The 21,317-nt window shown below is 68.3% G+C and overlaps 1 protein-coding gene across 1 annotated transcript; it reads right to left on the reverse strand.

The window, feature by feature from the left end:
• Positions 1–202: 202 nt before the first annotated feature.
• Positions 203–21,013, reverse strand: ZNF638 (zinc finger protein 638). The gene is made up of 23 exons (XM_065737766.1): positions 20,970–21,013; positions 16,476–18,033; positions 13,283–13,344; positions 13,080–13,118; positions 12,173–12,480; positions 11,695–12,008; positions 11,460–11,606; positions 11,126–11,257; positions 10,951–11,015; positions 10,812–10,855; positions 10,063–10,110; positions 8,845–8,990; positions 8,354–8,485; positions 8,116–8,244; positions 7,879–7,920; positions 7,359–7,499; positions 6,445–6,570; positions 6,057–6,109; positions 3,844–4,552; positions 3,647–3,721; positions 1,677–2,394; positions 422–594; positions 203–284 (listed from the first exon to the last, which is right to left on the reverse strand). Exons 2-23 carry the CDS (start codon positions 17,829–17,831, stop codon positions 225–227), a joined length of 5,019 nt encoding a protein of 1,672 aa, XP_065593838.1. The 5' UTR covers positions 17,832–18,033; positions 20,970–21,013; the 3' UTR covers positions 203–224.
• Between the last annotated feature and the right edge of the window lie 304 nt (positions 21,014–21,317).

Raw genomic sequence — 21,317 nt, forward strand, 5'->3', positions numbered from 1 at the left:
GCGCGGTGTGGTGGAGGGGGGCACACACACACACACACAGCCGGGGGGGGGGCTGTACAACGGCGCTATTTATGGCACATCAGCCCCGGGTCACAAACCAAAGCCCCCACCCCACGCGCCCCCCCACGCGCCCCCCCACTCAGTGCTTTTCAGTCTCGGCTCCGTGGAGTGGGGCTGGGGGGGGATGTGGGGGGTTGGGGGGGGGGGAGATCCGCTCCGCTCCGTCACCTCGGGCCGCACTCTGCCCCACCGCTCCGCTCCTCCTTCCGCGTGGCCATGAACCTCTGCGGGAAGAAGGGGCAGTGAGGGGGGGGGGGCACGGCCCAGCCCGACCCCCCCGACCCCCCCTCCCCCCTGACCCCCCCGACCCCCCCTGACCCCCCCTGACCCCCCCTGGCCCCCCCCGACCCCCCCCCATCACCTGCGCGTTGCGGCGGTGCAGTGCAGTGCGGCAGTGGTTCTTCACCGACGTTTCGTCCGAGTAGAAGAGGGAGCAGATCTGGCAGAAGAAGCCGGCCTTGGGCACCACGTAATCCAGGCCTGGGGAGAGCGGGCACTGCGACGGGCTGCGGGGGGGGCTACAGAGAGGGGGGGCTACAGAGAGGGGGGGGGCTACGAGGGGGCAGTACGGAGAGGGAGGGGCTACAGAGAGGGGGGGCTACAGAGACGGGGGGCTACAGAGAGGGGGGGGGCTACGAGGGGGCAGTACGGAGAGGGAGGGGCCACAGAGAGGGGGGGGCTACAGAGGGGGGGGGCTGCAGAGAGGGGGGGGGCTACAGAGAGGGGGGGGCTACAGAGAGGGGGGGGCTACTGAGAGGAAGGGGCTACTGAGAGGGGGGGGCTACTGAGAGGGGGGGGCTACTGAGAGGGGGGGGGCTACAGAGAGGGGGGGGGCTACAGAGAGGGGGGGGGCTACAGAGAGGAAGGGGCTACTGAGGGGGGGGCTACAGAGAGGGGGGGGCTACTGAGAGGAAGGGGCTACTGAGAGGGGGGGGCTACTGAGAGGGGGGGGCTACTGAGAGGGGGGGGCTACTGAGAGGGGGGGGCTACTGAGAGGGGGGGGCTACTGAGGGGGGGGGCTACTGAGAGGAGGGGGGCTACTGAGAGGGGGGGGGCTACTGAGAGGGGGGGGGCTACAGGGGGGGGGGGGCTACAGAGGGGGGATGGACTACGGGGGGGAGTACAGAGAGGGGGGGCTACAGAGAGGGGGGGGGCTACAGAGAGGGGGGGCTTACAGAGAGAGGGGGGGCTACAGAAAGAGGGGGGGCTACAGAAAGGGGATGGACTATGGGGGGGGAGTACAGAGAGGGGGGGGCTACAGAGAGGGGGGGGACTACGGGGGGGAGTACAGAGAGGGGGGGCTACGGGGGGGGGGCTACAGAGAGAGGGAGGGGCTACAGAGAGGGGGGGCCTTACAGGGAGTGGGGGCCTACAGAGGGGAGGGGCCCTACAGAGGGGAGATGTCCTACATGGTGGGGGGGGGGGGGGGCTGAGCCCCCCCACGTGAAGCAGCTCTCCCTCTGAGCCAGCCGAAATCCCGCCCCTCGTCCCGTCGCTGCCTGCCCTTAGCACGAGTCTCTCCCAGGTCCTGGCAGAGTCTCCCCCAGGTCCTGGCAGGTCGCTGCACGGTCCCGCAGAGCCCCCCCCACCCCCCCCCCCCGGGAGCGGATCCTCACCTTCGGTCACGGGGACGGTGCCCATTTCCTCCTGCCCCGGCCGCACACCCGCAGTCTCCATCTCCTCCGGCCCCACGGCAGCGACGCCGTGGTCCCCGCTCCCCACGGCCTCTCCTCCTCCCCTCCCCCCCTCGTGGGGGGGGGATTTCCGCGGCGCCGCCGGCGCGTTTTCTTCCTCCTCATCCTCCTCCCCGACTTCATCCACCGTCACGAAGTTGAGCTCCTCCTTGAGGCGGTTGAAATCCGCCAGGAAATCGTCGTCGTCGTCGTCCTCGCGGATCTCATCCACCGTCAGCAGAGCGTCGTCGGGCGCCACGGAGGACTCCTCGCTGCCACCCTCCTCCTCCTCCTCCTCCTCCTCCTTCATCCCGCCGTCCCCGCTCAGCCCCGCGGGCTCGTTGAGCGGCAGCTCCTCCACCTCCCCGATCTCGTCCACAGTCACCAGGGGCTCGGCCTTGCTCGCCTCCTCCTCCGTCACCTCGTCCACCACCAGCATGCCCAGCTGCGTGCCTGCCTCCCCCTCCTCTTCCTCGCCGATCTGGTCCAGCATGACGAAGGCCGGGGCCTTCCTCCGCTTGGGGCCGGGGCCGCCCCGGGAGCACTCCTTCCTCTTGGCCTTGGGTGGGCTGAGCTGCGCCTTGACGGCACCGTCGCCGTCCTCCAGGACCTCGTCCACCGTCACGAACTCGTCCAGGTTGAACGGGAACAGCTCCTCTTCCTGGGGAGGGGGGAGGAGGCACGTCCCCAATGGGATGGATGGAGGGCACCCCCCCACCAGGGCGGGACCCCCATCCCCAATGGGATGGATGGACAACCACAACCCAACCAGGGCAGGATCCCCATCCCATGTAGGACTGATGGAGAATGGGAAGGGGACACCACCCCACCAGGGCAGGACCCCCATCCCAAATGGGATGGACGGTGAACCCAACCCAACCAGGACAGGATTCCCATCCCACCATATGGGATGGATGGATGACCACAACCCCAGGGCATGCTTCTCATCCCATATGGGATTGATGGAAAATGGGAAGGGAACCCAACCCAACCAGGACAGGATTCCCATCCCATATGGGATGGACGATGAACCCAACCCAACCCAACCAGGACAGGATTCCTATCCTATATAGGACTGATGGAGGATACAACCCAACCAGGACAGGCTTCCCATCCCAAATGGATGGATGGTGAACCCAACTCAACCAGGACAGGACCCCCATCCCATGTAGGACTGATGGAGGATGGGAAGGGGACACCACCCCACCAGGGCAGGATTCCCATCCCATATGGGATGGATGGACAACCACAACCCAACCAGGGCAGGATTCCCACCCCATTTGGGACTGACGGACAACAAAAACCCAACCAGGGCAGGATTCCCATCCCATATGGGATGGATGGACAACCACAACCCAACCAGGGCAGGATTCCCACCCCATTTGGGACTGATAGACGACAAAAACCCAACCAGGGCAGGATTCCCATCCATATGGGATGGATGGAGGACACAACCCAACCCAACCAGGACAGGATCCCCATCCCATGTAGGACTGATGGAGAATGGGAAGGGAACCCAACCCAACCAGGACAGGATTCCTATCCTATATAGGACAGATGGAGGACACAACCCAACCCAGGCAGGCTCCCCACACAGTCACCGTGGCCAATAAGAGCCCTCGGGGTGGGGGGCTGGGGACCTAAGGGACCCCGGAGTGGGGGGATTGGGGGCCTAAGGGACCTCAGGTGGGGGATTGGGGGCCTAAGGGACCCCGGAGTGGGGGGATTGGGGACCTAAGGGACCTCGGGGTGGGGGGATTGGGGGCCTAAGGGACCTCGGGGTGGGGGGCTGGGACCGCCCGGCGACGGTCAGCTCCTACAGGTGATACGTGAGAGCAGCCCCCCCATAACTCCGGCTTCCCAGGGCTGCCCCGACCGGCCCCGTGGGGCGGTGGTCCCGCTGCGGCCCTCACCTCCTTCAGCTTGCTGCCGCCCCTGGAACTCCGAGCGTTGCCGGCAGCGGAAACCTGCGGGGTCACGGCACAGCTCTCGTGACATCAGCCCCACGTGGGAGAGCCCCACACCCAACCCGGAGTGCTTTAGGGACGGGCACACCCGCACCGCCCCCCCGCGCCCCCCCGCCGGTAGCTGCCGGCCTTCCTCCCCACACCTTAGCGCTGCCGCTCGTGCCGGGCGATCCCCTCCGTCCGTCCTGGGACCGCGTCGAGGCCGCCCCACACCTCAGCTGCCGCAGCTCGTCCTGCGTGGACGCGCTCCTCCCCGCGGGGGGCTGAGCTTTGGGGCGAGCGTGCTCTTTGGGGGCCGCCCCGTTCCGCCCCACTGCCGCTCCCTGCGGATGGCTTTGGGATGGGGCCGCCCGCTCCCGGCCCTCGTTCGGGGGGGATTTGTTCCTCTGCGCCGCTCCCCTCGGCTTTAGGATATCGGGGACGGCCACCACGGCCTTCAGGAGGATCTTAGGGACGGACGCGGGCTGCGAGGCCACCGCGGCGGCGGAGGAGGAGGAGGAGGAGGAGGAAGAGGCCGCGTTGCTGCTGTCTCTGGTTTCTGCCAAGCCCATCTCCGTGCTCGGAGGTGCCGTGCTCTGAGTCCCCTTCTCCTCGGCGTCGGCCGCACGCTCACCGCGCTCCTCCTCGTCCAGCACCCGGGGCAGCTGCGCTCCCTCGTCCGGTTTGGCGGCGGGGATGCGGGCGGGGGGGGATCCCAAAAGCTCGGCTCCAGCCGCTGCCTCCCCGCTGCACGGATCCGGATCCCCGCGCGCTCCTCCTGCAGGGCGCGGTGTAGAGGGCTCCTGCAGCGCCGCGCTGGGCTCCAAGGGAGGACGAGCTGCTGGTGCGGCCGGGCGCTGCGCCGAGCCGGGGCTGAAGGGGTTCAGGAACCAAAATCAGAGCCCACAGCCGGCAGCACCCGCTCCCATCACCGCCACTGCGGAGCAACTCATCCTTCACGCTGCTGCCGGTGGGGCTGCACGCCTCCCCGGGCTCTAGGGGTCCTCCGTGGGGCTCTCTCTGGGTCTATGGGGCTCCGTGGGGTCACTAAGGGGCCCAGTGGGGTCGCCGTGTCCCTGTGGGACTCAGGTTCCCATGGGTTGACCTGTCCTCTTTACACTCCATGGGGTCACTGCAGGGCTCAGTGGGGCGCTCAGGGCCCTATGGGTCAACCTGTTCTCCTGTGGCTCTCTATGGGGCTCTATGGGCTCTGTGGGTGCTATGGGGCCCAAAGGTTGACCTGCTGTCCTGGGGGTCTCTGTGGGGTCACTATGGGGCTCTCCGGTCACAGTGCGCCCAAGTGGCCAAGAAGGCCAAGCACTGGGCCCCATAGCATCCACAGAAGAGCTCATAGAGCCCCATAGAGCAACAGGAGGACAGGTCAACCCATAGGGAGCAGCCCCATAGCAACAGGAGGACAGGTCAACCCATAGGGATCAGCCCCACAGCAACAGGAGGACAGGTCAACCCATAGGGATCAGCCCCATAGAGCAACAGGAGGACAGGTCAACCCATAGGGATCAGCCCCATAGAGCAACAGGAGGACAGGTCAACCCATAGGGAGCAGCCCCATAGAGCAACAGGAGGACAGGTCAACCCATAGGGAGCAGCCCCATAGAGCAACAGGGGGACAGGTCAACCCATAGGGAGCAGCCCCATAGAGCAACAGGAGGACAGGTCAACCCATAGGGAGCAGCCCCATAGCAACAGGAGGACAGGTCAACCCATAGGGATCAGCCCCATAGCAATAGGAGGACAGGTCAACCCATAGGGAGCAGCCCTATAGAGCAACAGGAGGACAGGTCAACCCATAGGGATCAGAGCCCCATAGAGCAACAGGAGGACAGGTCAACCCATAGGGAGCAGCCCCATAGAGCAACAGGAGGACAGGTCAACCCATAGGGATCAGCCCCATAGCAATAGGAGGACAGGTCAACCCATAGGGAGCAGCCCTATAGAGCAACAGGAGGACAGGTCAACCCATAGGGAGCAGCCCCATAGCAACAGGAGGACAGGTCAACCCATAGGGAGCAGCCCTATAGAGCAACAGGAGGACAGGTCAACCCATAGGGATCAGCCCCATAGCAATAGGAGGACAGGTCAACCCATAGGGAGCAGCCCTATAGAGCAACAGGAGGACAGGTCAACCCATAGGGAGCAGCCCCATAGCAACAGGAGGACAGGTCAACCCATAGGGAGCAGCCCCATAGCAACAGGAGGACAGGTCAACCCATAGGGAGCAGCACATGACAGCAGCACACCTCTTGTTTTCAGACAACCAATGGGAACCCGGGTGCACCTTCCAGGACCTGTGGGGCAAACAGAGCAGGACCCCCCAGTACCCACTCCACGCACACACACACGCACACACACACACCTTCCTCTGCTCTGCTCCTCCTCCTCCTCCCCTTCTTTTTTCACAGCCTCGCTCTGAAAAGCAAAAGCAGCGCTGAGGATGTGGGGTCAGCGCTCAGAGGACACCAGGTTGTGGGGGGCAGCGTGGGGGGCACCGTGGGGCACCGCAGGGGGGCCGGGCTGGGCTGCACCAACTGTGTGAGCTTCCATAGGGCACGGAGCCCCACAGGCGTGGGGAGGGGCGGCTGGAAAGCCGCGTCCTCAGGGCACGGGGTCCGGGACGGACCCCGAGCTCCCCCCAGCCGGGTGAGCCCCACACACGCCGGGGGGCAGACGGACCCCACGCTGTGGGGCCGGAGCGCAGGGCGTGCCCCTCGTGGCACGGCCGTACCGGGGACGGGTGGGCTTACGTGGGAGCGCTGCCCGCCCGGGGACAGCGAGCAGCTCAGCGTGTGCTCCCCCATGGTGTACGAGTAGCGGTTGAGGAAGCAGCACATGGACCTGGCCGCCGTGGGGCTCTCCAGTTGCAGGATGGCCTGCAACAAAGGCAACGGGAGCGCCGCTGGGGGCCGAGCTGTGGGGCAGCCCCACAGCCGCCCCAAAGCCCCCCTGCCCCCTGCCGGGCCTGAGCTCCGCTGCTCTACCGGAGCGGGTGGTGCGGGCTGCACAGATGGACACGGAGGGGAGAGGGGACACGGGGTGACGTGGGAACACGGGGTGCCGTGGGGTCACAGCAGGGCCGTGGGGTCACGGAGGGGACGTGGGGTCACGGAGGGGCCGTGGGGGGTGACCCAAGGACACAGCAGTGCTATGGGGTCATGGAGGGGACATGGGGTCACGGAGGGGACATGGGGTCATGGAGGGAACATGGGGTCACAGAGGGGACATGGGGGGTGACCCAAGGACACAGCAGTGCCATGGGGTCACGGAGGGGACATGGGGGTGACACGGGAACACGGAGGGGCTGTGGGGACACTGAGGTGCCATGGGGTCATGGAGGGACCTCGAGGACACGGGGGTGCCCTGAGGACACAGCAGTGCCATGGGGTCACGGAGGGGCTGTGGGGACATGGGGGGTGACATGGGAACACAGAGATGCCATGGGGTCACAGAGGGGACATGGGGGTGACCCAAGGACACAGCAGTGCCATGGGGTCACAGAGGGGACATGGGGTCATGGAGGGACCTCGAGGACATGGGGGTGCCCTGAGGACACGGCAGCGCCATGGGGTCACGGAGGGGGACACGGGGGGGCCGTGGGGACACGGGGGGGCCGTGGGGACACGGGGGGGCCGTGGGGCGGGCCGGGCAGGGCGCTGCTCACCTTGTTCCTGTTCTTGAGCACCACGTAGTGCTCCACCTTGCCGAAGCGCAGCCCCACGCACACCAGCTCGAAGTCGCGGCAGCCCCGCGCCGGTAAGTTCCCCAGGTGCACGAAGCGCTGCCGCAGCGTGGCCGCGTTCACCTGCGGGCGGGGACGGGCTGAGGGGGGCACGGCCCCACGGGGAACCCCCCCCCGACCCACGGCTGCAAGCGGAGGGGCAGGGACGGGGCTGCCCCGCTCCGCTCTGCCCCTCTGAGGTCCCATCGGAGGCCCACGGACGGAGAGGGCCCAGAGGAGGGTTGGGGTGACGCTCCCGGGCTCAGAGCGGCTCCCCTAGGAGGGCGGGCTGGGGGGGGGCCGGGCCGGTGCAGCGTGGGGGACCCGGAGCTGCCCCCCCCTGGCCCCACATGGCTCCCACGGAGGCCTCGGCCCCACCTCCAGGCCCACAGCCGAGCCCCACGCAGCCCACGTGTGCTCCTCGCCACGCAGGGACGTCACAGCGGGGCCACCGGGCTCTCACCTTCGGGTCGGAGTCCTTGATGAGAGCCGTAAATATCGCCTCCTGGGGGGGGGGAAAGGAAGGAAAGGAAAGAACAGGTGGAGCCAAGCAGGGCCCCCACTGCCCCACGGGGACGGCGTGGGGGGACACGGGGCCTGGAAACGGCACCGGACACGGCCGGCACGGGGCACCCACCCCAGGGCCGTGCCCCCCGATGGCAGGGCTCACGGCCGTGCCGTGCCGGCGGTGCCCGCTCACCTCGTCGCTGACGCTGCGGTGCTCGGGGGCCACGGCGATGCTGAGCAGGTTCCCGTCCAGCGTCATGGGGAAGCAGCTGTAAAACCTCACCATGGACTCGGCCGATTTTCTGCTGGTTTCCAGATAGGCCTCGGGAAGGGAAGGGAAGGGGGGCAGCGTGAGCAGCGAGGTCCCGCGGAGGAACGCACAAAGCCGCGCCGCGAGCCCGCTGCCCCACGGGCGCGGAGCGCTGCCCCACCTGCTTATGGGGCGACACGATCAGGACGTCCCGGAGCGCCCCGAAGGGCTTGGCCAGGTTGGAAACCTCCTCCACCGAGTGGCCCTTCTCGGGGAGGTTTGACACCACGACCACGCAGCCGTCGTCAGCGTCCTGAGGACAAACGGCGTGAGACGCGCGCAGAGCGCGAGGGGACGCAGAGCCGGGGGGGACCCCTGGAGATCGCCGAGCCCCACACAGCGGCCCCAGCCCGGGCTGCGCAGCTGAGAGGAGTCCGGCCTCGTCCCTTTGCCCCTCGGATACGGACAGAGGTGGATCAGATCCCCTCTGTCACCCACCAGGACCCGCAGGTCCTGGCAGAGCTCCCCCCCCGCCCCCCAGCAGCTCTCCCCCCCACCCGGTTCCCCCGTGCCGCAGCGGAGCCCTAACCCCCCCAGCACTGCAGCCCTGCAGTGGCACGGCAGCACGGCGTCCCCACGGCGCCCGCCCCACGGCGCCCGCCCCACACTGACCTCGCTGCTGCACTGCCCCTCTTCGCCCTCGGCCATCAGCACGGGAGCTGCGGTGCCACAGAACGGAGTGCAGGGGTTACTCCACGAGCGGTGGGCGTCCGTGCCGCGGCACAGCTCCCACACCGCCGCCCCACGCCCGGGCTGTCCTGAACGGACAGCAACCAACCAAGGGACCCACGGAGCCCCAGAGACCCCACGGAGCCCCACAGAGGCAGCGACCCCCGTGAGCCCCTTAGTGACACAGTGGAGTGCAGAAGGAGGACAGGTCGACCCACAGGGACCTGAGTGCCCCATAGAGGCCCCCCAGGACAGCAGGTCAACCTTTGGGCCCCATAGCGCCCATAGAGCCCCATAGAGAGCCACAGGAGGACAGGTTGACCCATAGGGACCTGAGCGCCCCACTGAGCCCTGCAGTGACCCCATGGAGTGTAAAGAGGACAGGTCAACCCATGGGAACCTGAGTGCCACAGACACAGCAACCCCACGGGGCCCCTTAGTGACCCCACGGAGCCCCATAGACCCAGAGAGTGCCCCACAGAGAGCAACAGGGCGGCAGGTCAACCCACAGGGACCCATAAGGACCAGAGGGAGCCCTAGAGAGCCCCACAGAGCCACCAAGTGACCCCATGGATACCCACAATGACCCTGTAGAGACCCCCAGGAGGGCAGGTCAACCTTTGGGCCCCATAGCACCCACAGAAGAACTCACAGAGCCCCATAGAGAGCAATGGGAGGACAGCCCAACCCATAGGGACTAAAAAGAACCCCAGAGAGTCCCACTGCGACTCCACTGAGCCCCTCGGTGACCCCATAGAGCCCAATGCGGACCCACAGGAGAGCAGGGCAACCCTTGGGCCCAGTAACACCCACAGGAGAGCACACAGAGCCCCACCGAGAGCCACACGAGGACGGGTCAACCCACAGGGCCCTATAGGGACCAGAGAGAGCCCCACAGACGCACAGTGACCCCAGTGAGCCCCACAGGAGAGCAGGGCAACCTTCGGGCCCCATAGCATTCACATAAGAGCTCAGAAAGCTCCACAGTGAGCAACAGGAGGACAGGTCAACCCACAGTGACCAGAGAGCCCTAGAGAGCCCCACAGTGACCCTACAGAGCCCCGCAGATCCACACACCGCCCCATGGAGAGCAGGGAGGGGGTGCAGCCCCGTTCCTTGGCGTGAGAGGTGAGAAAGCAAAGCTGGCTGCCCGCGGCTCACCTCGGCCCGCCGCCTCGCTGGGCTCAGCCGGGGGCACCGCGCCGGGCTCTGCAGACACACAACGCAGTACCGTTAAGGGGCGATCAGCGCGAGGGGCGACGAGATCACGACTGAAAACCAGGGCTCCCAAACGTCACCTGGCGACGGAGCGGGAGCGCGGCGCTCCCCGGCCCTCGTGGGCTCCGTGACACCGCTGTCCGCAGGGGCAGCGCCGCCGGCGTGGGGCAGTGCCGTGCCCGCAGCCCCCAGCCCCGCTCCTGCGCCCTCAGCATCCTCCCCTCCAATCCCCTCCGGCCGGGCTGGAAGGAAACAGCACACAGAAGGGTCCCTCGGCTCCACGTGCCTCTCACGCACGCGGAGGTCTCGCCCCATAAATCCCACCCCCCCCCCCCACACTCCGTGGCAGAGGGGGATGTGCGGATGTGAGCGGCCCCCCCAGCCCCACGGCGGCCCGCGGCCCTGGGCCGTGCAGTGCTGTGAGCCCCTGTCCTACCCGCGGTGTCGGGAGCCTTCCTGCTTTTACTCTCCTTGGTCCCCACGGGCTTCTTGGCCTTCTCCTTCTTGCCTAGGTAAAGCACCCCGACACGGGCGCGAAGGGGACGCTCAAACAGCCAGCAGCAGCTGGGAGCCATCCACGTGTGGGGCACGAGCATCACAGACATCGGGGGCCGGGGGGAGGAGGGGGGGAGCTCCGCAGATCGCCGAGTCCGACCCCATCGAGGGAAGCGAAGCAGCGGGGGAAAGCTCACCTGCGAGCGGCTTCGTGGCCTTGGTGGCGGCGGCCGGCTGCTTTCTGTCACAGCAAAAACCAAACAGTGAGCGGCAGAGGCCAAAGGCGAACGGGAACGCGGAGCTCCCGGAGCTGGGGAGCGCGGGGGGAGCACAGACCCGGAGCCGCTGCTCGGCGCCGCCCTCCGGACGAGCCGGCTCTTCTTTCTCACGCTCGTTTTGCCCTACGGGAGCAGAAAGGGGAACTTGAGCGCCCTCGGTGCGTCCGTGCGGGATCACGCGCTGCCCCGCGCTGACGAACCCCGGGACGCGGTGACGAAGGACGGCTGCTGACCTGGCTGGGGGAGGCCTTGGGTTTCTCGGCCACGCTGATCTTCACCTGCCTCCCGTTCACCAGCACCGGCGCCGTCTCGCCGTACTTCACGGCCGCTATCACCGCCTCTTTGTAGTTCATCTCCAAGTAGGCCTGGAAGCAACGGCACCTTCAGCCCTGCGTGCCCAGCAGAGAGCAAAGCATGGGGGCTATGGGAGGAGCCAGGCTCCGCCCCTTCCGGTCACACAGGTGCATGGGGGCTATAGGAGCCAGGCTCCGCCCCCTCCAGTCACACAGGTGCATGAGGAGCGCCCGCAGCACGCGGCCATGGAGCCCAGCCCGGCACGGCGCCCACCTTGTTCCTGGAGCGGAGCACGATCAGGTCGCTGACTTTGCCGAAGGGCTGCACGATCTTCTTGATGTCGTGGTCCGAGAAGCCGTCGTCTGGCAAGTTGGAGATCTGGAGGACCGTCCCACAGTTCAGCAGTTCGTCCCTCAGGAGCTGCGCGGCGAAGACAAGAGCAATAAGCACTCCCGAAACGAACCCCGAGAGAGCGCAGGGGCTGCGGGGGGAGAACATCCGCCATCACCCGGTTATACGGGGCCGCACGAGGCCGACTGGGCCCGGCGGGGGAGCCTTCCTCCTCCTCCTCCTCCTCCTCCTCCTGCTCCATTTCCTCCTCTCGGGGCAGCTGGTCGCCTTGAGGAGACGAGGAGCCGGCCGCAGGCGGGGGAAGCGCATCCTTCTTCGCAGCCACGCTCGCTTTGGGGGCTTTCTTCCCCACAGCCCCGTGAGACGGCGTGGGTTTGGCCGAGCCCGGCGCGGCCGGTTTGTGCTTGTTGAACTCGGCCACAAAGCCCGGCCCCAACGTCTTCATCACCGCCTCCAGCGCGGCCTTCCTGTCTGCGGGGAAGGGACAGGAAGCCCGTGGGCGCTCGGTTCTGCTCCGCCAAAAACCCCCCAGGCACCGCCCCGTACCGCACCTGAGAGCTCAACACCAACCTGACCCCCCCCCCGAGGCCAAGACCTCCTGCCCAGGGAGCCAAGCAACGGCGTCCCCGCCTCACCTTGGGATCGGGCGGCCCTCCTCACCGACCAGTCGTTGCTGGAGGAGCGCTGAGGCCGTGGGCTGCCTGGCAGGGGGTTTCGTGAGCGCTGCGGTGACCGTGACCAGTGCCTAGGGCTCAGGTGCCGTGCCTGCCGTGGGCTCCGGCTCCTCGGCCGCGTGGGCCGGTAGCGGCCCGGGCTCCTGGAGCGTGAGCGTGAGTGCCGTGGAACATGGCTGGAGCCCGCGGCCCTCGGGCGCCTGGGGCCGGGGCTGGCAGAGCTGGAGCGGTGCTTGGGGGTCTGGTTCTCCTTTCTGTCCGCAGCATTCCTAAGGGAACAGAGGACTCTGATGAGCTCTGACGCGGAAAAAATGAATCGAGTCACAGAATGGATGGGGTAGAAGGGACCTCAACGATCACAGAACCATGGGACACTTGGGTTGGGCTGGAAGGGATCTCAAGGATCCCAACCATGGGACACTTGGGCTGGAAGGGTCCTCGAAGATCACAGAACCGTGGGACACTTGGGTTGGGTTGGAAGGGTCCTCGAAGACCACAGAACCATGGGACACTTGGGTTGGGTTGGAAGGGTCCTCAAAGATCACAGAACCATGGGACACAAGGGTTGGGTCGGAAGGGTCCTCAAAGACCACAGAAACATGGAATGCTCAGGTTGGAAGGGATCTCAAGGATCACTATCATGGCATGGTTTGGGTTGGGTTGGAAGGGTCCTCAAAGACCACACAACGCTTGGGTTGGGTCGGAAAGGTCCTCAAAGACCACACAACACTTGGGTTGGGTCGGAAGGGTCCTCAAAGACCACAGAATGCTTGGGTTGGGTCGGAAGGGTCCTGAAAGATCACACAACAGTTGGGTTGGGTCGGAAGGACAGCAAACTAAGACCAGGTCGCAGCCAGGGAGCCGTTACCGCTTTGAAGAGCGAGACTCGGGGTTCCAGTCGGGGTACCTGCGAAGGACAGAAACACGGCGGTCAGCACCAGGACCCCGCCCTCACCTGGACGCGGCAACACAGCAGCTCCTGGGGAGCCCCCCCCCCCCCAGCCCCACGCAGGGACCCCCCCATGCACAGCAGGCGGTTTTTCCCCCACCCGTTGGAAACCAAGGCCTTACTGTTGTCGTAAGTGGCGGCAGCTGTCGATGTGGGAAGGGGTGTTCTGGTGCAGGATCCAGTCCTAAGGCGGAGAGAAAGACAGGCACGGGGGAGGGGGGGGGTGAGCACGCGCCGTGGGCTCCCCCTCCCACGGCCAGCCGGTCCCAGCGACGTGCCGGACCCCCCACCGCCACCACGGCTCTGTGCCACGCCATCCCCACAGCCAACCCCACTGCCCCACACGGGGAACAGCCGAGGGGGGGAACACAGCACAGAGCCCGACCCACAGCGCTGGGGACCCCTCGCAGCACCGCCCTCAAAGCAGCGCCACCGAGCGGGCGCAGCGGGACCTGTGCCGCCCCACAGAGCGCAGCGGCAGCGACCCGCTGCCCTCCAACCAACAGCAACAGAGCACCCTGCGACCCCACGGGGCGCTCAGCACGCGGCCAGGGTGCGTCCCCGGAGCTGGGGACGGGCAGCGCCACGAGCGTCCCAGCAACGCGCAGCCCCGTCCCCAGGCCCGCGGGGCTGCAGCGCGGTCCTCCTCCCCGAGCACGACGACGTCGCTCCCTCCTTCCAACGCCCGCTGCTATGTCGGACCGGAGCCTCCGCCTCCACGCGGTGCCCTGCTCAGCCCCCAGCAGCGACAGCGGGGCCCACGAGCGGCACCTCACACCTACTGACACTGTGCGGACGGGGCAGGGCTGCTGGGGGGCACCTCGCGGCTCCAGCGCGGCGGAGGCAGCTCTGCGGGGCACGCACCCAACAGAGGGCAGCTGTTGTTCCCCGGCCCTGCGTCTCTTTGAGGCGGCTTTTTCTCACTGTGCGATCTCCGTTCTCGTTGGTCCCCAGGGATGCGCTCCGTGGGGAGATCCGGGAGGTCCGACCGCGCGCTCGAGGACGGCGTCTCCGACCTCAGCGATGCCACCATCGCATCTTCCACGTGCCCCCGTCGCGGCGTCCCGAAGCCACGTGTCAACGCCCACCTCCTGGTTTGGACTGGAAGAGCCACCCAGGCAGCAGCACGCAGCCCGCGGTGGGGGGCAGGGGGGTGTCAGCGCGGACCCCCACGCCGGGCACCGCTGGGACACTCACGGCCCCGAGGACGCGGCGCTCCTCCGTCAGCGGCGGTGTCTGCAGAGCAGGAGAGCTGCCCGCCCGCGGACACAGGGCACGCTCCCGCAGTGCGGTGCCAACACGAACCCGACCCGTCAGCCGCTCCACCCGAGACGCTCTCCTGTCCACGCAGTGCCCCCTTTGCTTCCTGACCCGCTGCGCCGCACCCACGCTCCCGTGCAGGAGCTTGCTCCACCGAGGGAACATCTGCAGCTCCTGGGATCCTCTTCTCTCTCTCTCTCTCCCTCTTCTTCCTCTGCCCGGCGCTGAAACTGCTCAGCGCTCACAGCCCGCGTGGGCAGCAGCTCAGCTCTGGGGGGGATGGGAGCTCCGGGGTGGACGACAGCCCAGCTACGGGGTGGCGAGATCCCAGCTTCCGGGTGGACGAGATCCCAGCTTCCGGGTGGACGAGATCCCAGCTTCCGGGTGGACGAGATCCCAGCTTCCGGGGTGGACGAGATCCCAGCTTCCGGGTGGACGAGATCCCCGCTCCGGGGTGGACGAGATCCCCGCTCCGGGGTGGACGAGATCCCCGCTCCAGCTTGGATGAGAGCTCAGCTTCAGGGTGGACATCCCAGCTCCGGGGTGGGCGAGATCTCAGCTTCGGGGTGGATGACATCCCAGCTTCGGGGTGGGCGACAACCCAGCTCTGTTGTGGGCGACATCCCAGCTTTGGGGTGGACGGGAGCTCCAGGGTGGATGAGATCTCAGCTCCGGGGTGGACATCCCCACTTCAGGGTGGACAAGAGCTCAGCTCTGTTGTGGACGACATCCCAGCTCTGGGGTGGGCGAGATCTCAGCTCCGGGGTGGGCGAGATCCCAGCTTCGGGGTGGGCGAGATCCCAGCTTCGGGGTGGATGGGAGCTCCAGGGTGGATGAGATCTCTGCTCCGGGGTGGACATCCCTGCTCCAGGGTGGACAAGAGCTCAGCTCCGGGGTGGACAACATCCCAGCTCTGGGGTGGATGAGAGCTCAGCTTCGGGGTGGACATCCCAGCTTCGGGGTGCATGACATCCCAGCTTTGGGGTGGATGACATCCCAGCTCCAGGGTGGGCGAGATCTCAGCTCCAGGGTGGACAACATCCCAGCTCCGGGGTGGATGGGAGCTCCAGGGTGGATGAGATCCCAGCTCCAGGGTGGGCAACATCCCAGCTTCGGGGTGGGCAACATCCCAGCTCTGGGGTGGGCGAGATCTCAGCTTCAGGGTGGACAAGAGCTCAGCTCTGTTGTGGACGACATCCCAGCTCCAGGGTGGATGAGATCTCAGCTCCGGGGTGGACATCCCAGCTCCGGGGTGGGTGAGATGAGGCTCTGCGGTGGACGAGATCCCAGCTTCGGGGTGGACATCCCAGCTTCAGGGTGGACAAGAGCTCAGCTCTGTTGTGGACGACATCCCAGCTCCGGGGTGGACGGGAGCTCCAGGGTGGATGAGATCTCAGCTCTGGGGTGGACGAGATCCCAGCTTCCGGGTGGACGGGAGCTCAGCTCTGTTGTGGACGACATCCCAGCTTCAGGGTGGACAACATCCTGGCTCCAGGGTGGACAAGAGCTCAGCTTCGGGGTGGACGACATCCCAGCTTCGGGGTGGACGACATCCCAGCTCCGGGGCGGACGACATCTCAGCTTTGAGGCAGACATCCCAGCTTTGGGGTGCACAACATCCCAGCTCTGGCTTGGATGAGATCCCAGCTCCGGGGTGGACATCCCAGCTCCGGGGTGGATGAGATCCCAGCTTCGGGGTGGACGACTTCCCCGCTCCGCCCTGGATGAGAGCTCAGCTCTGGGGCGGGCGGGAGCTGCGGGGGCCGTCCGTGGGACAGCCACTGGAGCCCGTGCTCGGGCAGGACGCCAGCGCAGACGGCGGGTGCGTTGCTCTGCGGGCACGGGGCCGGAGCACGTGCCGTGCGCGGTGCCTTCCAGCCACGGGCGGAGGGTCCCCGCGGTGTTTGGGCCTCGGGAAACCCCCCCGGCGCGGGTCGGGACGGAGCGCGGCGCTGAGCACGTGCGGACACGGCTGCGAGCGCCGGGCAGCGAACGCGCAGCGGCGGCGGCGAGGAGCCGGGCACGGCTACGGCAACAACCCGGAAAGACACTCACCTTCATCCGAGCGCATTCTACGTTACACAGAGAACACAAATGTGGGAATATTCTCGGCGACGTGGCATAGTAGTCATTCATCATGGACGGCGTGGGCAAGCGTTTCATCTTGGGGGCGTCGCACTGCAGGAAGGCCGGGAGCCACGACGCCTTCACAACGCCAAACGGGGACTTCACGGGCCCCGCGGGCTGGGTCGGCGAGGGCTTCTGCCCCACGGCGGAGCTCGGGGCGCCGGGCCGGCCGCTCCCGGGCTCCTGCTGGGTCCGGCCGCGCTGCTCCAGGATGGCCAGCAGCTCGGCCGAGAAGGGCGGCTGCGGGAGGAGCGGCACCACGGGCTGCGGGAGGAGCGGCGGCGGCACCGCGGGCGGCACGGCGAGCGGCAGCATGGGCGGCAGGACGGGCAGCACGGCGGGCGGGGGGCCGGCCTTGGCCACGGGCGCCGCGCACAGCCCGCCCGCCTTGCCCGCGGGCTCGGCCGGGAAGAAGGGGTGAGGGTTGGCCGGGTCGCTCTGGAAAGCCGGAGGAGGCTTCACGACGTCCTGGGGGGGGAAGGGCGGGCCGCACGGCACACCGGCCGGCGGGATGCCCATGGGCGCGCCGCGCTCTGGCCGGAAGCCGTCCCTCTTGTCCGCGCTCGGCGCTTCGGCGCTGTAGGGCCGCGCTTCCAGGGGGTCCTCCCCGAGCACCTCCAGGGGGTCCTCGGTGTAGCCGTACTTGCTGGCGTGCCCGTAGTCGATCACCTTGCCCGTGAGCGCCTCCCCGCGGCTCTGGGGGTGCGGGCCGGGCGGGGGCTGCCCCATCTTCCGCAGCCGGATCTCCCTGAGGATGAGCGGCATGTTCTCCGGCGTCAGCTGCTCGTCCGGGTAGCGGCTCAGCTCCTCCAGGTCCTCGTTGGACAGCCCGAAGCTCGCCAGGATGCTGGACGCGCTCTCCGGCGTGTAGCGGCTGCGCTCTGGGAGCCGGGCCGGGCCCGGCAGCTTCTGCGGGACACCGGGCGGAGGGCAGGGGGCCGGAGGGCAGGGGGCCGGAGGGCAGGGGGCCGGAGGGCAGGGGGCCGGAGGGCAGGGGGCGCCGTCCCAGCGAGCCCCGCGCGGCTCCGCCTTCGGCTCCTGGTGCAGGTTGCTCTTGGCCTTGGCTTGCCGCGGGTCGGCCCTGTGCAGGGTGACGCGGACGTTGATGCGCTGCGAGCCGCCCCACGGCGCGCCGTCCCGCCCCGACGGGCCCTGCGGCGCTCCCGGGGCCGCCGGTCTCTGCGGGGCCGCGGCACCGCCGCCCTGGAAGGATCCCGGGGGCTTGGCTCCGGACGGGTTGGGTCCTCTCGGCCTCTGTGGCAACGCTCCTCTGGGGCCGAACATGGTGCTGCTCAGAAAGGCCCGGCCGGGGCGGGCATGGGGCAGCGCGGAGCTGCTGGCGGAGCGCGGGGTCAGGAGCCGCAGAGCCAGGCGGGTCTTAGCGGCAGCGAGCTGCAAAGGAGCAGGGCCCGGCGCGAGCGGGCTCGCCACGCCAACGTTCAAGGGATTCACAAGCGGAGCCAAACTGTCCAAGAACAACACAAAGCTGAAAGTTAAAAGACAGCGGTTAGATGGGTTGAGCACCGCGCCGAGAAACGGCAGGCGGCGCTGCCACGGCCACAGCCCCACGGCCACAGCCGCTATGGGGCAGAGCTGCTATGGGCAGAGCCCCACGGACAGAGCTGCTATGGGGCAGAGCTCCACGGACAGAGCCCCACAGGCAGAGCCCCCATGGGGCAGAGGTGCTATGGGCAGAGCCCCCACGGGCAGTGCCCCATGGCCAGAGCCGCTATGGGGCAGAGCCCCACAGGCAGAGCCCCACGGCCAGAGCCGCTATGGGGCAGAGCCCCACAGGCAGAGCCCCACGGCCAGAGCCGCTATGGGGCAGAGCCCCACAGGCAGAGCCCCACGGCCAGAGCCGCTATGGGGCAGAGCCCCACAGGCAGAGCCCCACGGCCAGAGCCGCTATGGGGCAGAGCCCCACAGGCAAGGCTGCTATGGGCAGAGCCGCTACGGGCCGAGCCCCCATGGGCAGTGCCCCACGGCCAGAGCCCCGCAAGCAGAGCTCCCATGGCCAGAGCTGCTATGGGCAGAGCCCCACGGCCAGAGCCCCACAGGCAGGGCTGCTAGAGGCACAGCCCCACAGGCAGTGCTCCACAGGCAGAGCCGCCATGGGGCAGAATTGCTATGGGCAGAGCCCCACAGGCAGGGCCCCCACGGGCAGAGCTGCTATGGGCAGGGCCCCCACGGGCAGAGCTCCCACGGGCAGTGTCCCCACGGGCAGGGCTGCTATGGGCAGAGCTGCTATGGGGCACGGCTGCTATGGGGCACGGCTGCTATGGGGCACGGCTGCTATGGGCAGCTCCTGCTTGCACAGCCTCTCCCGCACGGCTCCGACCCGAGGCACTGCGCCCGTGGCGATCCCACGGGGAACGACCGCATCCTGAGGGCATCCCGGGCTGGGACGCCGCACACACGACGCGTGTGACAGCACGGGCACCGGCTGTGCCCCGCGGCTCTGCCTCCTCCCGCCCGCGGCCGAACCGGGCACCGCAGAGCTCCGCTCCTCCCCGTGCCAAGGCCGGAGGGCAGGACAGGCCACCGGAGCCAAGACGCTGGGCCCCGGCAGCCCCACGGAGCGCTCAGCGGGGCGCAGCCGTTACCCCACGGCCCGGGAGCGAGCCACGCCGAGGAGAGCCGCGGGGCATCCTGAGTGCTGCCCACGCGGGTCCCGGAGCTCCACGCCGCCGTGCCGTCCTCCCCCGCCGTGCCGCCGCCGTCCGGGCACCGCCGCGCTCGCTCCGTGACGCCGAGGGCCGAGCTCCCCAGCGCCCAGCAGCGCTTCTCGTCCACGCGGCGCAGTGAAAGCTGCCCAGGATCGGCGCTCCTGGAGCGCACCTCAGCCCTCCCGCGGCACGGGGGGGGGAGGAGGAGGAGGAGGAGGAGGAGGAGGAGGAAGGTGCAGCAGCTAGTGCCAAAGGACCATGAGCCAAACGGAGCCGAGAGGAAAGAGAGCAGAGAGAGAGCGAGGGCGGACAGCAGCACCGCCCTTCGCATCCAGCGCCGCGTGGGGCTGCTGCCAGGGGGGTGTGGGGCAGCGTCTGCGTGGGGCGGGGCCCCACAGCCGGGGGGCGGGGGGTGGGGGGGGGAGGGGGCCGGGCAGCCCCCCAGGGAGCGAAGAGTCCGTGTGTCCATCCGTGCTCACCGCGGAGCCGTCCCACTCCAGCCCCGTCCAGCAGCACCAGAAGGAGAGCATTCACCGGGAGGTACGGAGGAAACCCACACGCTCCCGCCCCACACGCTCCCGCCCCACGGCGGGCGTCACCGCGGAGCAGCACAGAGCCGGACCCCAGGGGATGGCAAAGCCTGCACGCGCCCGGCGGAGCCGCTGTGGGGCCGACGGAGCCCCACGGAAGCGCTCAGCATTTGGGGTGGGGACGGGAACGGCTCCGCGGTCGCTCCCGGCCCCACATCCCCACCCCGCACTGCTTGGGGCAGTGGGGCCTGGAAGGGTCGGGTAAGAAGGCCACGATGAAATGTGTCTCATGAGACCCCACAGTGGGGCAGGGGGCGAGACCCCCAAGCACAGAGCACCAAGACCCCAAGGGGGGCAGGGAATGAGACCCCACAGCGGGGAGGAGACAAGCACCCAAGGGGGGGGAGAGCCGAGACCCCCAAGTGGGGCAGGGATGAGATCCCCAAGCAGAGGAGGGAGCAAGGCCTTAAGTGGGGCTGGGCTGAGCCCCCCAAGCAGAGAGGGGTGACAGCCCCACCGTGAGGGAGAGGCTGAGACCCCCAAGTGGGGGAGGGGATGGGATTCCCACAGCAGAGCAGGGGAGGGGACAAAACTCCAAGTGGGGCAGGGTCGAGACCCCCAGCGGGGCAGGGCTGAGACCCATAAGTGGAGCAGGCAGGGCAGAGTAAGAACAGCACAGAGCCCCACAGAGAGCGACAGGAGGACAGGTCAACCCATAGGGGTCTGAGCGCCCCACCGAGACCCACAGGTCAACCTTTGGGCCCCACAGCATCCACAGACGAGCTCAGAGAGCCCCACAGAGAGCGACAGGAGGACAGGTCGACCCATAGGGACCTGAGAGCCCTGCAGAGCCCCACAGAGACACACAGTGACCCAATGAGCCCCTCAGCGACCCCACGGAGCCCCACAGAGGAGGGTGGCAGCGGGAGACCTCGCGGGTCCTTCATCCCGCGGCGGAGCACTGCGCGCCCCGCGCCCCTTTGGGGCCCCTCCCACCCCCAACGACGCGACGACAGCGAACCCCAAAGCGGCGATCCGTCCCTTCGGACGGCGCCCGACAAAGGACAGAGCCCCTCCGCGACCCCACAGCACCGCCGGACCCCACAGCACCGCCGGACCCCACAGCCGTGCATTGGGGCCCGGCCGCCCCCGCCGCCATCTTGGGCGTCCCCTCAGCGCCGGGGGGGCGGCCCTACCTCCCTACCTCGCCGCTACCTCCTCCCTACCGCGCTGCTCGGGGTCCCGCGTCCTCCTCCTCCTCCTCCTCCACCTCCTCTCGCCCGAACCGGGCGGGGCTGAGCCGAGCCGAGCCGAGCCAGGCCGGGCCGAGCCGAACCGGGCCGGGCCGAGCCGCGCTGCGGCCTGAAACGGACGGCGGCACCGAGCGGCGCAACGGGCGCTGCAGCACTACGCATGCGCGAGGCGCCGCCGCGCGTGCGCACTGAGCGCCGCGGGGAGGGGGGAGGGGCGGGACACGGCCGGGGGGCGGGATGCGCGTGCGCAGCCGCGGCGCCGGACTAGGAGGGAAAGGGCGCATGCGCGGAGCGGGACCGAGCGCCGCGCTGAGAGAGCGC

This window comes from Cyrtonyx montezumae, unplaced genomic scaffold (genome assembly GCF_038088225.1).
Source record: "Cyrtonyx montezumae isolate F1298 unplaced genomic scaffold, pur_monq_1.0 scaffold_205, whole genome shotgun sequence".
Classification (NCBI taxonomy): Eukaryota; Metazoa; Chordata; class Aves; order Galliformes; family Odontophoridae; genus Cyrtonyx; species Cyrtonyx montezumae.